The 15,753-nt window shown below is 43.4% G+C and overlaps 1 protein-coding gene across 1 annotated transcript in view; it reads right to left on the bottom strand.

The window, feature by feature from the left end:
* Positions 1-15,753, bottom strand: part of prmt3 (protein arginine methyltransferase 3) — a 245,501-nt gene that overhangs the window by 90,556 nt on the left and 139,192 nt on the right. The window contains exons 11-12 of the mRNA XM_086007535.1: positions 14,088-14,275; positions 7,746-7,832 (exon numbers count right to left, since the gene is read on the bottom strand). Coding sequence (XP_085863661.1) covers positions 7,746-7,832; positions 14,088-14,275 — 275 coding nt within the window. The remainder of the gene's footprint in view (positions 1-7,745; positions 7,833-14,087; positions 14,276-15,753) is intronic.

A 15,753-nucleotide genomic window follows, 5' to 3' on the forward strand; every position in this document is an offset into this window, starting at 1 on the left:
CGAAGATTCACCAGGCTGATACCTGGGATGGCAGGAATGACGTATGAGGAGAGACTGGGTCGATTGGGCTTGTACTCGCTGGAGTTTAGAAGAATGAGAGGGGATCTCATTGAAACTTATAAAATTCTGACAGGACTGGACAGACTAGATGCAGGAAGGGTGTTCCCGATGGTCGGGGAGTCCAGAACCAGGGGTCACAGTCTAAGGATAAGGGGTAGGCCATTTAGGACAGAAATTAGGAGGAATTTCTTCACCCAGAGAGTGGTGAACCTGTGGAATTCTCTACCACAGAAGGTAGTAGAGGCCAATACATTAAATATATTCAAGAAGGAGTTGGATATATTTCTTAAGGCTAAAGGGATCAAGGGGTATGGGGAGAAAGCAGGGACTGGGTACTGAATTTGGATGATCAGCCATGATTGCATTGAATGGCGGAGCAGGCTCGAGGGGCCGAATGGCCTACTCCTGCTTCTATCTTCTATGTTTCTATGTTACAACATGGAGGTCTAGTTGTGTCCTTCACTAGTTCCTGTTAAGAATGTCCTGCGCAAGCTGGGCCCGTGCCCGAGTATTCATACTCTCCCTGGACAGCGCCACCCGCAGGCCGCTCAGTATTATTTCATAAGTCTTTCTTTCATGAATGACTGATTCATGTCATTCAGCAGTTTTTTTTACTCCTTACTAATTTCTCTCCTTTCCTGAAGGGGGTGTGGAGTCCAGATCTATGGCTGTGCGTCGCTCTCCAATACCTCACCTTATGTGGGCATCACTCACCTGTGAGCCCTGATCACGGGTATCAGCAGCGCCACCGTGGCAACGCCCAATCTCGGCAGCACCCAGCATCCGCCCACCTGCACACTTCCAGCAGGGGCCCGCTGGATAATGATCAGAAACCCGGACGTCCTTCCCTTTCTCCAAACCAAGTGTTATGTGGGCCAGTTGTCACACTCCTTCTGCCACCCTGATTGAGATTAGCAATCTCAACACAGACCAGAGAATCACACCTGGGAGCTTTCCAGTCTTTACGGCTCAGTCTCTCGCTGTGCAAGTCCGCTGAACTATCAGGGAGCTATCAGTACAGTTTTATGCATAGTTGCTTATACAGGTAGAACGTCCCGAGTCCGGCAACCCCCGGGACCAAGGCCGAGCCGGTTTTCGGGTTTTTCTGGACTTGGAACGTGTTTCTGATGTCCGAAGTCCAGAAACGCCCGAGCCCAGGTTGCGATATTTCCGGACTTCGGACACCAGAAACACGTTCCAAGTCTGGAAATGCCTGGGCCCAGGTTCCGGTTTTTGTTAAGCCTCCATCTGGGTGTCCGGACTCGGGAACATTTTGCGAATTCCGGACCCCTGCCACCAATCGTCCCGGAGTCCGGAACTCTGGATTTGGGACGCTCAATCTGTATTATTATACTGTTGAAATAAGTACCAAAGAAGATAAGTTGCTAGTTCCATTAAAATTGGAGTACAACCCAACAAATCAATAACGGGAGCTCACTTGGTGGGTCATAATCTAATGCAGTATTGATCTTTAGTACAAGAAAGAATGGCTATTAATAACATTGGATTAATATACAAGACTAGCCACAATACCCGATATAAGATAACATCACTCTATATTGTCAAGTTATTTTGAGTTTTAAAAAGTGGATTTCAAATCCTGCTCGCCTCAAACAATAGCTGATGAATAATTAGTAAAAATAAGTGGTTTTGTTGAGCTTAAAAACAAAGCAGCATGACTGCATTTGTCCCTTCGTCTCGCAATATTTCACAGCTTCTTTCACTGCTTTCCAGATGCTTTTTGATCTTTTATAATCTGTTGCAGTTCTTCTCCATCTCCCACACTAGCTACACAACCAGTGAATTGGGATTACTGCTTCTCAGGCCTCCCTTCCCCTATTAAAGTTTGGGAAATTGGAAAGCATGGGACAAGAAAAGGTCGTGTCGCCCGCCAAGTTCATTCTTTCTGCAAACCGTTCACTTTCTCACGAACTTGACCCAACGCTTTTAATCTCCCGAGGAAAGGTACTGTGGCGTGTCTCCCCGCCCTTCACACCCTCCCCCCACCCCACCCCACCAGAGGTAAATCAAAAGTAAGCCAGAATATCTAAATTGACGTCTTACATTATTTTTCGCTGTTGGCTGTTTAACTCGGTGAGACATTTTCATGGTCTCAGAAACTTAGGAACTTTCAGAACCCATACAACATTGGATCACCTCTATACTTACCTTTATAACATTTAAACCCAATCAGCTGGCTCCTTTTTTAAAGCTGTTAATCAACGCAGCTTTAACTGCTTAAAATTGGAACCTGTTCTACAGATCCACTTGCTTAAAAGCTGATCATCTCTAACATCTTTCAGTTCTGAAAGGTCATCGACCTGAAATGTTGACGCTGTATCACTCTCCGCGGATGCTGCCTGACCCGCTGAGTGTTTCCAGCATTTTCTGTGTTCATTTCAGATCTCCAGCATCCGCAACATTTTGCTCTTGTCCACGCATCCACAACACTAGGTTGAAAAAGATTCCTTGTATTGTCGAGCTTTGTCAGCTTCATCTCTTGTGTCCTATAGCTCTGCGCTCACGGTACGTGTTAGATAACTTACCTGCATCGGCATTATCCACTGCTTTGAACATTTAAAACTCTGGCCAATTCTCTTCATAACCGTTTCCTCTTCGAGGTAATTGAGCTGTATTGTCAAGCACCGGCGGGCAGTGAAGGGCTGCTTCTGTGCAGGACACTTCCCCGCCAACAGAGAGAGAGACACCTCATACCTCAAAAAGCACTAATCATGGTGGGGGGCGGGGGGGGGGGGGCAGCGGGTTGCTCCAGCACTCGGAGGTGGACGTGCCCAATTTTATTTATTTTTTTTAATTTGAAAGGTGGCCTCCCTTTCAGTGCCTGTTCCAAATAGGTACCGTGCAAGTGGAATGTTACTCACTCAGGTGCTCCAGCCATACTCTGGGGTGGATGCTTAATTTAAAATGAAAGTCGGGGCCTAATGAGCCGAGCATGCAGCTTGTATAGTAACCTACGGAGTGGCCAGCAATGTAATATTGGCCTCAGTATTTCAATACGTGGCATCACTAATTAATTATACAAATTACAATCATTTGTTCCAACTGATGACTGAATGCTCTTCAGATGCATCCCAGAATACGATTATCCTTTTAATCTTTCATTAAAAAGTTTGTCAAAGTGAAGCTGGAAACTTTACACTGATTGGAATCTTTTAACTAATGATCCGTAATCACCCACAACTCTCTGCTAATGAACAACTTCCATCAGCTACACGGTTCAAGGTCCAATGTCTATAAACTTAGGTTTATCTACAGCCTCAGCTGATGAATCAGTACTCCTCCATGTTGAACACCACTTGGAAGAAGTACCGAGAGTAGCAAGGGCACAGAATGTACTCTGGGTGTGGGGACTTCAATGTCCGTCACCAAGAATGGCTCGGTAGCACCACTACCGACCGAGCTGGACAAGTCCTGAAGGACATAACTGCCAGTCTGGGCCTGCGACAGGTGGTGAGTGAACCAACAAGAGGGAAAAACCTACTTGACCTTGTGATCACCAATCTACCTGTCGCAGATGCTTCTGTCCATGACAGCATTGGCAGCAGTGACCGCCGCACAGTCCTTGTGGAGATGAAGTTCCGTCTTCACACTGAGGACACCCTCCATCGTGTTGTGTGGCACTACCACCGTGCTAAATGGGACAGATTCAGAACATACCTAGCAGCTCAAAACTGGGCATCCATGAGGCGCTGTGGGCCATCAGCAGCAGCAGAATTGTATTCCACCACAATCTGTAACCTCATAGCCCGGCATATCCCTCACTCTACCATTACCATCAAGCCAGGGGACCAACCCTGGTTCAACGACGAGTGTAGAAGAGCATGCCAGGAGCAGCACCAGGCGTACCTAAAAATGAGGTGCCAACCTGGGGAAGCTGCAACACAGGACTACATGCATGCTAAAAAGCAGAAGCAGCATGCTATAGACAGGGCTAAGCGATCCCACAATCAATGGATCAGATCAAAGCTCTGCAGTCCTGCCACATCTAGTTGTGAATGGTGGTGGACCATTAAACAACTAACGGGAGGAGGAGGCTCCAAGAATATCCCCATCCTCAATGATGGTGAAGCCCAGCACGTGAGTGAAAAAGACAAGGCTGAAGCGCTTGCAACCATCTTCAGCCAGAAGTGCCGAGTGGATGATCCATATCAGCCTACTCCTGAGGTCCCCACCGTCACAGAAGTCAGTCTTCAGCCAATTCGATTCACTCCACATGATATCAAGAAACGGCTGAGCACACTGGATACAGCAAAGGCTATGGGCCCTGACAACATCCAGCTATTGTGCTGAAGACTTGTGCTCCAGAACTAACCGTGCATCTAGCCAAGCTGCTCCAGTACAGCTACAACACTGGCATCTATCCAACAAACGTTGACTCTATTTCTCTCTCCATGGATGTTACCTGGCCTGCTGAGTTTTTCCAGCATTTTCTGTTGTTAATGTGGAAAACTGCCCAGGTATGTCCTGTCCACAAAAAGCAGGACAAATCCAACCCGGCCAATTACCGCCCCATCAGTCTACTCTCAATCATCTGCAAAGTGATGGAAGGTGTCATCGACAGTGCTATCAAGCGGCACTTACTCACCAATTACCTGCTCACTGATGCCCAGTTTGGGTTCCGCCAAGACCACTCGGCTCCCGACCTCATTACAGCCTTGGTCCAAACATGGACAAAGGAGCTGAATTCCAGAGGTGAGGTGAGAGTGACTGCCCTTGACATCAAGGCAGCATTTGACGAGTCTGGCATCAAGGAGCCCTAGTAAAATTGTCAATGGGAATCAGGGGGTAAACGCTCCACTGGCTGGAGTCATACCTAGCACAAAGGAAGATGGTTGTGGTGGTTGAAGGTCAATCATCACAGCCCCAGGACATCGCTTCAAGGAGTTCCTCGGGGCAGTGTCCTAGGCCCAACCATCTTCAGCTGCTTCATGAATGACCTTCCCTCCAACATAAGGTCAGAAATGGGGATGTTCGCTGATGACTGCACAGTGTTCAGCGCTATTCGCAACTCCACAGATAATGAAGCAGTCCATGCCCGCATGCAACACCTCCCCTTGACATTCAATGGCATTACCATCGCCAAATCTCCCACTATCAACATCCTGGGGGTCACCATTAACCAGAAACTTAGCTGGACCAGCCACATAAATACTGTGGCAACAAGATCAGGTCAGAGGCTAGGTATTCTGCGGCGAGTGTCTCACCTCCGGCCTCCCAAAGCCTTTCCACCATCGACAAGGCACAAGTAATGCTCCTATCATTAGGTGCAAATCCGAAGCCACTCTTTTGGGACAGCACTAGGTTTCCTTTGATTATGACATCTTAGGTGATGTGGGTCTTTCCTCCACAATAGAATATACTTGTAGGATGACATTGATGATATGATCTAGCTTCTACCACAGTTAGGTGCATCGATGGAACTAGATCCACTTGCTTGGATGAGTGCAGCTCCAACAACACTCAAGAAGCTCAACACCATCCAGGACAAAGCAGCCCACTTGATTGGCACCCCATCCACCACCTTAAACATTCACTCCCTCCACCGGCATACCGTGGCTGCAGTGTGTGCCATCTGCAAGATGCACTGCAGAAACTCGCCAAGGCTTCTTCGGCAGCACCTCCCAAACCCGCGACCTCTTCCACCTAGAAGGACAAGGGCAGCAGGCGCATGGGAACACCACCACCTCCAAGTTCCCCTCCAAGTCACACACCATCCTGACTTAGAAATATATCGCCGATCCTTCATCGTTGCTGGGTCAAAATCCTGGAACTCCCTCCCTAACAGCACTGTGGGAGTACCTTCAGCACACGGACTGCAGCGGTTCAAGAAGGTGGCTCACTACCACCTTCTCAAGGGCAATTAGGGATGGGCAATAAATGCTGGCATTGCCAGTGATGCCCTGATCCCATAAACGAATAAAAAAATTAAAAATCCATCCGCTATTAAATATATCTCACCCACTTAAATAGGTTCATAGCTCTTTGGATGTTGTCAACCTCTCTTCAATGTGACAGCTGGCCAGGTAGCCACTGCTGAGTAGTTTTCAAGTGACAGTTTTTGACAAATGCTTTCTTGCTATCAAATCTCAGTAGGTTTCCTTTGATTATGACATCTTAGGTGATGTGGGTGTTTCCTCCACAATAGAATAAATTTGTATGATGGCATTGATGATATGATCTAGCTTCTACCAGTTAGGTACATCGATGGAACTAGATCCTAACGATTTCTAGTGCTGGCCAAAAAGAGAATGGCTTCAGATTTGCACCTAATGATAGGAGCATTATCAAAAAAAATTTGACATCACGTCACATAAGGAGATATTAAAGAAAGAAGAAAAAACTTGCATTTATATAGCGCCATTCACGACCTCAGGATGTCCCAAAGTGCTTGCTGTACTTTTGAAGTGTAGTCGCTATTGTAATGCTGGAAATTAGGACAGATGACCAAAAGCTTGTTCAAAGAGGTAGGTTTTAAGCGGCATCTTAAAGAAGGAGAGAGGTAGAGAAGCAGAGAGAGAGGGAATTCCAGAGCTTAGGGCCCAGGCAGCTGAAAGTATGGCTTCCATCTTCCACCCTTCATAAACTTGAGCTCATCCTAAACTCTGCTGCCTGTATCTGAACTTGCGTTCACCCATCACCCCTGTGCTCGCTGACCAACATTGGCTCCCGGTCCGGCAACGCCTCAATTTTAAAATTCACATCCTTGTTTTCAGATCCCTCCATGGCCTCGCTCCTCCCTATCTCTGTAACCTCCTCCAGGACTAAAACCCTCTGAGATCTCTGCGCTCCTCCAATTTTGGCCTCTTGCGCATCTCCGAGTTTAATCGGACCAGCATTGGCGGCCGTGCCTTCAGCTGCCTAGGCCCGAAGCTCTGGAATTCCCTCCCTAAACCTCTCCATAGTCTCTCCTTTAAAACACTCCTTTAAATCTACCTCTTTGACCAAGCTTTAGGTCATCTGTCCTAATATCTCCTTATGTGGCTCGGTGTCAAATTTTGTTTGATAATGCTCCTGTGATGCGCCTTGGGACATTTTACTAGGTTAAAGTCGCTATATAAATGCAAGTTGTTGTTGATGTACATTAGTTGGCATCATATATTTTAGTTTTAGTCAGACTTCAGGTGAAAGATCATGAATATACATGAGCCACACATCCTATAATTTTAGTACTGATCAATAAAGATTCCAAATAAAAGTTCAGATGGATTTTTTGAGGGGGGGAAATTGCAACCTGAGGATTTCCAACTGCCTCACTGAAGTCTTAATGCCAGATTCACTGACAAATAAAATAAAAATAATCTGTAACAAACATATTAATAAGCACAGTATACATGAATAGTACACTGGTCTAATTCATCAATTACCACACTGTGACTGTAGCTGGGAACGTAATTATGATAAACAATAAGGAAACAGTTAAAACAACTGCAAAATGTAAAATAATGACAAGAAATATTGTTAACAGACTCATAACTATACCTACCATTTGTTGGAATAAACAACTGACATATCCTTGTCTGGTAAAGAAGTACAACTGCCCAATGAACAAAGCAAATAGCCCAATTTTTTTATTTTTTAACAACAATCCACTTCATTATTCAACTATTCTTGAATTCAGTTCCTCTTGATCAGATTTAGTTTTCAATTGAAGTGAGCCAACTCACCACACACTCGTGATCCTCCGTTATCTTTAGCAAGAATTCAGAGGCGAAATCCAGGTCTGAAATTCCGACAGTATTGCAGTCTATCGTCTGGAAAACAAGGAGGTTTCCAGAAAAGTATTCATTAATACAACAGAGCAACAGGGCTAAGAAACCATATTGGGCTGCAACAAACAGACATTCGCCATTTTCTCGCACCATGTAACTTCAAGTTCTGTCTCCCCGTAAGTAACTATACCCAGAAACTGCAGAAATAGTATTTCAAACTGTACCGCCCAGTTTCTAATGACTCATCCGCTCAGTGCAAGTCAATTTTGTGTATTGTAACATATTGACTCCTAGAGCGGAGCCCCTAAGGAATTCATTCAGAAAGGACCCAATATTTTCCCAACATAGTTTTGATGTTCATCAAGTACTTCAGCTCGGAAGGAATACTTTTAATATCTTATATTCCAGGCATTGGAATATATTTAATCGATGCACTACTGTTTTACGATTACACATAGTGTATTGGTAGATGCAATATACATATTTCAGAACTGCAGTAGTAATGGGCATCAAAAGCAAATTCATATAGAAAGATCATTTAATTCAAATAAAGCAACTTTAACATATGCTGCATGGTTAGCGCAGATTGTTAATAAGGAGAACCATAATCACTTGTTCCCTTGAAGGCATTTTTGAGGTAAATTAACATTATACTATAAATCTCCCTTTCTCATTTGTACAAAGAGGCCCTGTACTTCCAAAGGAAACAGAACATAATAAAATGCAATATTTAATATACACAATAACTGGAAACTTGGTAGAAACAATTCCTTGATTCTGGATGCTTTTTCTGAACCAGGGGGAAAATACTGAACACTATTTTTGTAAGATACAATTAAATTCTTAATTAAGAGCAGAGATCATAAGGAGTAGTCAACATCATTTCAGAAGCTCTGGTAGTAGAACCTCGGCAGTCCTTAGTTATTTGCAGTTACAAACAGTTATCTACTATCAAGTCCCTAGATCACAACATGTCCCTTCCAAACAAAACATCCATTCGTGTATATGAATCAACATCAACCTGAGAGAATCAGGGCTCTTCCTCATGGGAATTGCCCTTCTACAGTCTCCGAGATGCTTTACTCCACTGGCATGGGATACAATGGCCCAGATTTTACTGTACCAACAACGGCAAGGCTGTCAGCGCCCGCTGTTACTTAGGGTAAAACTGACAGCAACTCCTCGCATCCACACATGCGCAGTTAACGCGGAAATCCGGAAGTTGCTGTCAGTGATACCCTGCTCCTCCACAGGCTACGCTGTTGCAGTCTTCGCCCATGGAATCTGCAGAGATCACTGTTAAGGTGTGAACCCAAGCTAATTACCCACTATTATCGCACTAAAGACCGATGAAATACTTGGAAGCCTTGTTCAATCAGCAGTAACTGCGGTTTTAACAGCATAGTAAGTCATAATTACTGAACAACCTCTCTGGCCCTGAAAAATTAATTTTATAAGTATGGAGTCTCATTCCCTCAGAAGAAAATTAATGTTGCCGATTTTTAAAAACATTAAAATTAAAATTAACTTTAAACTCATGTGGTCACGTGCAAGACTGTCTGGTGACCATAAAGCAAAAGTCTTCATAAGCACTAAGAGGGACTTCAGTCATGTGGAGAGGCTAGAAAAGCTGGGACTGTTCTCCTTAGAGTAGAGAACATTATGGCGAGATTTATTAGAGGTGTTCAAAATTATGAAGGGTTTTGATATGAGTAGATAGGGAACAAACTACAGCACTATTAAAATGATGTTTCAGTAGCTGAATGATGCAGAGGTTGGTGTAGAAGTCTTACTTATCAATGTTGTGAAAAGTAGTCATCCACACAGAAGAATGCGGTAATGCAATATAAACTAAATGGTACAATTTTATAGAGAGTGCAAGAAGAGAGACACCTGGGGGTTTACATACACAAATCTTTGAAGTTGGCAGGACAAGTTGAGAAAGCTGTTAAAAAAAAAAAGTGGGATCATTGGCTTTATAAATGGAGGCAGCGTAAAAAATCAAGGAGGTGTTGCTAAACCTTCATAAAACACTGGTTATTGCCAATTCTGGGCTCTGGGCACACTGTGGGAGAACCTAGAACTATAGGGGGTCACTGTATAAAATAAGGGGTTGCCCATTTAAGACATAGATGAGGTGAATTTTTTTCTCACAGAGGGTCGTGGGTCTTTGGAACTCTCTTCCTCAGAGGGCGGTGAAAGCAGAGTCTTTGAATATTTTTAAGGCAGAGGTAGATAGATTCTTGGTGAGCAAGGGGATGAAAGGTTATCGGGGGTAGGCGGGAATGTGGAGTAATCAGATCAGCCATGATCTTATTGAATGGCAGAGCAGGCTCGAGGGGCCGAGTGGCCTACTCCTGCTCCTAATTCGTATGTTCGTATTTTAAGAAGGGTGTCAAAACCTTGGAGAGGGTGCAAAGAGATTTACTACAATGGGACTAGGGATGAGGGACTTCAGTCATGTGGGGAGACTAGAAAAGCTGGGACTGTTCTCCTTAAGAGTAGAGAACATCATGGCAAGATTTATTAGAGGTGTTCAAAATTATGAAGGGTTTTGATATGAGTAGATAGGGAAAAAAAATGTCCACTGGCAGGAGGGCTGCTAACCATTGGGCAGAGATTTAAAATAATTGGCAGAAGAAACAGTGGGGAGATCAGGAGAAATTATTTTTAGGCCGCGAATTATGATGATCTGGAATTCACTGCCTGAAAAGTTGGTGGAAGCAGATTCAACAGTAACTTTCAAAAGGGAATTGGATAAATACTTGAAAAGGAAAAAATTGCAGGGCTATGGAGAAAGAGCAGGAGAGTGGGACTAGTTGGATAGCTCTTTCAAAGAGCCGGCACAGGCACGATGGGCTGAATGGCCTCCTTCTGTGCTGCATGATTCTATATACTTAATTTCAATAGAGCTGCCGGATGGTTAGAGACTAAAGAAACACAATTTGTGGCATAATGTGAATCAGCTTGGTCATCACACAGTTCCCAAACAAAAGGACAACTAATCTCATTTTAGATTCATTTTATTTACATATTAAATGAGAATTACAGGTTATTTTCCCTAATTGCCTCCATTTGATGTTTAACCTAATGAAATTGGATTTCATAGAACCGCGAAACATTCCCTAAAGGCCTTCTGTGCGGATGACTGCTTTTCACAACAGCGATAAGGAAGAGTTCTACACCAATCTCTGCATCATTCAGCCACTTAAACATCATTTATGGAGCTTCTATGCTGTGGTAAAAAAAATTCAATTGAGCAAATGGAAGCCAACAATATATACACTTTTATTTTTTGACACTTCAAGGAGTAGGTACTTGTGAGGAATACAAACAAGGAATATGTACCTTTGGGCAAGTAAACAAGTGGAAGTACCGAGCCTTAATGTCACTGGCTGACGCTCCATTCGTTATAAAACCACTGCCCGTTAAATGTTTATGTACTGCAGAGTGTGAAATAGCGCATGTAATAAACTAGCCAGAGACCACGGCCCATATTTTTACCTCCACGCTGTTTCGAGCAATATTCAGTTAACTTCAATCTGGTTTTCTTAAGGTAGACTGCATTTTCAACATTATCAAGTCTTAGATCCAGATATAAACCAATAAATGTCCACTCATTGCACCTAAAAAGTGATGCTCGCATTTATGAAAATTAGACCCTTTTCTCCTTTATTAAACTCGTGCACGCATGAAAATCACCATCCAACTCTGCTCCACTTTAGGTCAATGTATACTGCAGCAAAGCACAGATATGAAGATCTAAGAGATACTAATTTGGCTACAGTCCTTATTGTGGGCTAAACTTTATCTCCTGAAGAGGCTGGTATCCTGCCAACATTCCTCCTTCAACCAACATCACCCAAAACAGATTATACATTCATTTGCTGTTTGTTGGACCTTGCTGAGTGCAGATTGGCTGGTGTGCTTGCTACAAAATCGGGGCTACACTTCAAAAGTAATCCATTGGCTGTAAAGCACTGTAGACTATTCTGAGGACATGAAAGGCACTATATGGATGCAAGTTTGTTCTTCCTTTTACATTTTATGAGCTCATTCTGTCGGTAGCTTCCTCAGATTCGATTTGCTGACCCTCCCCTCTCTGTGGATCTGACCAGTTGATCTTGAGCTGCTGAAACCAAATCATGAATATAAATTAGAAATAGTAGGAATCCCAACACCGAACCCCGGGGCACTCCACTCAGCACTCCCCCAAGTATCACTCCATGAACAAGTATCCATTGCTTCCCATCTTTCAGCCAATTTCTTATCCATTGTAGATTGATGCCTTAAATCGCCACTCCTTTAAGCTTAAGCAGCAGCATTTTGTGCAGAACCTTACTTACTATTGGCTTTTGGAACATATTTTTATTCAGGTAAACAATTTGAAATTTAAAAAATAAATAGCATCACTAAAAGTAGCGACGCAGGTTAACAAGGCCATAAAATAAAGCAAACCAAGCACTAGGATTTATTTCTAGAGGGATAGAATTGAAAATTAAAGAAGTTATGCTAAACTTGTACCGAACCTTGGTTAGACCACACTTAGAGTACTGCGTACAGTTCTGGTCACCATATTATAAAAAGGATATAGAGGCACTGGAGAGGGTTCAAAAAAGATTTACAAGGATGATAGCAGAAATGCAAGGGTATACCTATCAGGAAAGGATGAACAGGCTGGGTCTCTTTTCTCTTGAAAAGAGAAGGCTAAGTGGTGACCTAATAGAGGTTTTTATGAAAGGGTTTGATAGAGTGGATTCAGAGAGAATGTTTCCACTTGTGGGGGAAAAGCATAACTAGCGGCCATCAATATAAGATAGTCACCAAGAAATCAAATAGGGAATTCAGAAGGAACTTCTTTACCCAGAGAGTGGTGAGAATGTGGAACTCGCTACCACAGGGAGTGGTTGAAGCGAATAGTATAGATGCATTTAAGGGGAGGCTAGATAAACATATGAGGGAGAAGGGAATAGCGGCTTATGCTGATAGATTTAGATGAGGAAAGACGGGAGTAGGCTCGAGTGGTGCATAAATGCCTCCTTGATGGAGTAGAGTGAATTTCTGCTGAGAATAATCCTTGTTTATTAAGCATCTATCAAAGTCCAGTGCAATGTAAAAGTAATGCTCCTTACTCTTGCAGCAAGTGACTGACCTGCAAGTGTCAGACCGCTTGCAAGTCATACATCAGTTTTCACAAGCCACAACTTTGTGCAATTGTTCCTTTTAAAAGTTACAGCAACCTGTTTCCGAGTCACGCTGGCTTGTTTACATGCTGTACCATGGAATTATGGGACGTAGGGTTCCCACTGCAACGTCACATACAGGGAGCTCTGAGTCGTAACCTGACCATGGGTGGGGCAGAGGCGGAAGGGAGAAACCAGAGGCATACTGCTTCCATCAGGCAGAGAAAAAAGAAAACAAAATGAGAGGTGTTTAATCGAGGTGTTCAAAATTATGAAGGGTTTTGATAGACTAGTTGGGGAGAAGCTGTTTCCATTAGCAGGAGGGTCGATAACCAGAGGACACAGATTTAAGGTAATTGGTAACAGAACCGGGGGAAGATGAGAAGGAATTTTTTATGCAGTGAGTTGTTGTGATCTGGAATACACTGCCCGAAAGGACAATGGAAGCAGATTCAATAGTAACTTTCAAAAAGGAATTGGATAATGTCTTAATCAGAATAGTTCCCTGATCCTTTGACTTGGTAATCAGACCAATGTTTTTCCTTTGAACTTGTGGTTTATTAATGAGTGTTTTACAGCAACGACTGAAAATGAAATAAGATCGTTACACTACTATGTAACCATTCCAACTTTTTTTTTTTTTTTAAATACAGCGCTGCACTATTTCCCAAACACCTTTTTCTGGAATCTCAGCTGGTTTCAACATAGTATAATGCTGCCGTAAGCATGAATCAATTTCCATCTTTATGCTTCACTGATATTTGTGCAAAAAACTGTTTATAGGACAGAATTTCTGTGACCGGTTGTTCTCCGACACACACTGAAAGATGACAGATCATCACATGATACACAAAGCGAGAACTCGGGGGTGGGGGCTCAGCAGAGCTTGGCGCTACCTGGCAGTTTATGTTCCAACACAGGACTTCAGCAGGACTCTGCTTAATCAACTTTAACCACTGCAGCTTTTACAGTGACGGCGCCACATTTCTGGGATCCCAACTAGCTGCATTTATTTCTGATTTGTACGAAAAGCGCGATTGCCCCGCCGGGCACCTTCACCTCCTTATTTGATGAAAACCCCTGGCCGAATGGCTGGCTGGTCGGCCATACGTACCTTGATGACGCAGAGCTCTGAAATGAGGGTGTCTGGGTTTAGCACTTCCACCACAGCCTCTGGGATAACGGCCTTCTTCATGCAGGACATCTTAAAGCCGTACACGTCCTCCCAGAAAGCTACTCGCTCGTCATGTTTCTCCCTGTCTCCCACTGCGACCAGGCTAATGGTGCAGATATCAGGGTACACTGAAAGAAAGCATTGAGTGCATGAACTTGACTTCAGAGGAAAAAATACCAGATCATTAGAATTTGACTCTTGCGAATTCGCATTCAAATTTATTGGGTCTCAAAGGCAATGAATTTAACGGCAAACATCTGAAAAGGAAAAATGTCATTGATCATATATAACAAAATGAGCAAACTAGCATGTATAAAAGGTAATACCATACAGGAGGAATTTTGTCCAAGGTTTGTGTTTGCAATCAGCTCTCTAAAAGCTTATTGCAGCATTTCTGCTGCCAATCTTATGCAGATTTTCATGAGCAGAGTGGGAGATTCGAAGGAAATCTATGCTGCTCTCATATCTATGTTATGGATGAGTAGAGGTTTTGGTTTAAATCACGATTTGAGTCTATATTTGGAAACGGTTATGTCCAGTCTTCGAAAGCGGGGAGAGCCAGTATCAGTCACCCTGCTGCTTCCGCTTCAGTGACCTTTAAACTTCCCAATACGACATATTTGTCACTTCATTCTTTTCTTATTAGTGCAGTAATTGAATAATTATTGCTGCACACGGGTGAAATTAACAAAGTGCTGATTGGACAGGGAGCACGAGCTCTCTTGGCGGCTTACAAAGATTCACAGCAATGACATCTGTGTCCTTCTCGATTCGCTGCCCAAAGCCACTTCGTCTTTCACAGCAGCTCACGTGGCCGCGTTGGCAAAATGGGATGCACTCTGTACTTTCGTAATGGCTCGCAAACCGCAGAACGTCGCGAATTAAAAGGGGCGAGCCTTCTGGGTTACACAAAATGTGCCCTTGTATCAGGCTCATGATCAGCACACCATAAAGTGTGCTGTTTTCGTGACTTTTTAAAAAAAAATTCTGGGCGTTGATAGATCTGGGCTGTATTTGTAAGGGAGGAATTTTAGAGGAATTATCTCCCTTTTTTTACACTGATTATAAGGTCTAGTTTTGATTTTGGAATGAGGATACATTTTAAGTGGGTGAAAAAAGAATCCCTTAGTAATAACCAAAAGTCCTCAGCAAAGTACATCCAAGCTAATGTGATTTTTAATATATCTTCTACATGAAACATGCTGAGATCAGCAGCGGCCTAACATTAACTGCTCAGAACCCAGCACCGTCTCACAACTGTAATTTCCCACCAATAAAAAATTGCCTTAGGAAATAAAAATGAAGTAGCGTCCCGTTGCAACTGAGCTTTCAAGGCAAGCTGGCTCGTTGATTAGCCAACCTTGACTAATGTATCTGACTGAGAGAATTCATACGCACGTAACTGATTTCCTCTTCAGTCTCCAATCAAATTTTATTCTGACAAACTGGGGCTGCAGACGGAGTACAGTTGGGTGTTTTTTGGGTTGAAAAAAATCTGCCTTATTGTTATGAGCATTGTGTTGAATAAATAGTCTTGTAGCAATGTGCTTCCAGCTCACGCATCAGCACTGCAGTGCAACCTGCCTCGGTGCAGATCAATCTCATT

This window comes from Somniosus microcephalus, chromosome 15 (assembly GCF_052327205.1).
Source record: "Somniosus microcephalus isolate GS21.2 chromosome 15, FLI_Smic_1.0, whole genome shotgun sequence".
Lineage (NCBI taxonomy): Eukaryota > Metazoa > Chordata > Chondrichthyes > Squaliformes > Somniosidae > Somniosus > Somniosus microcephalus.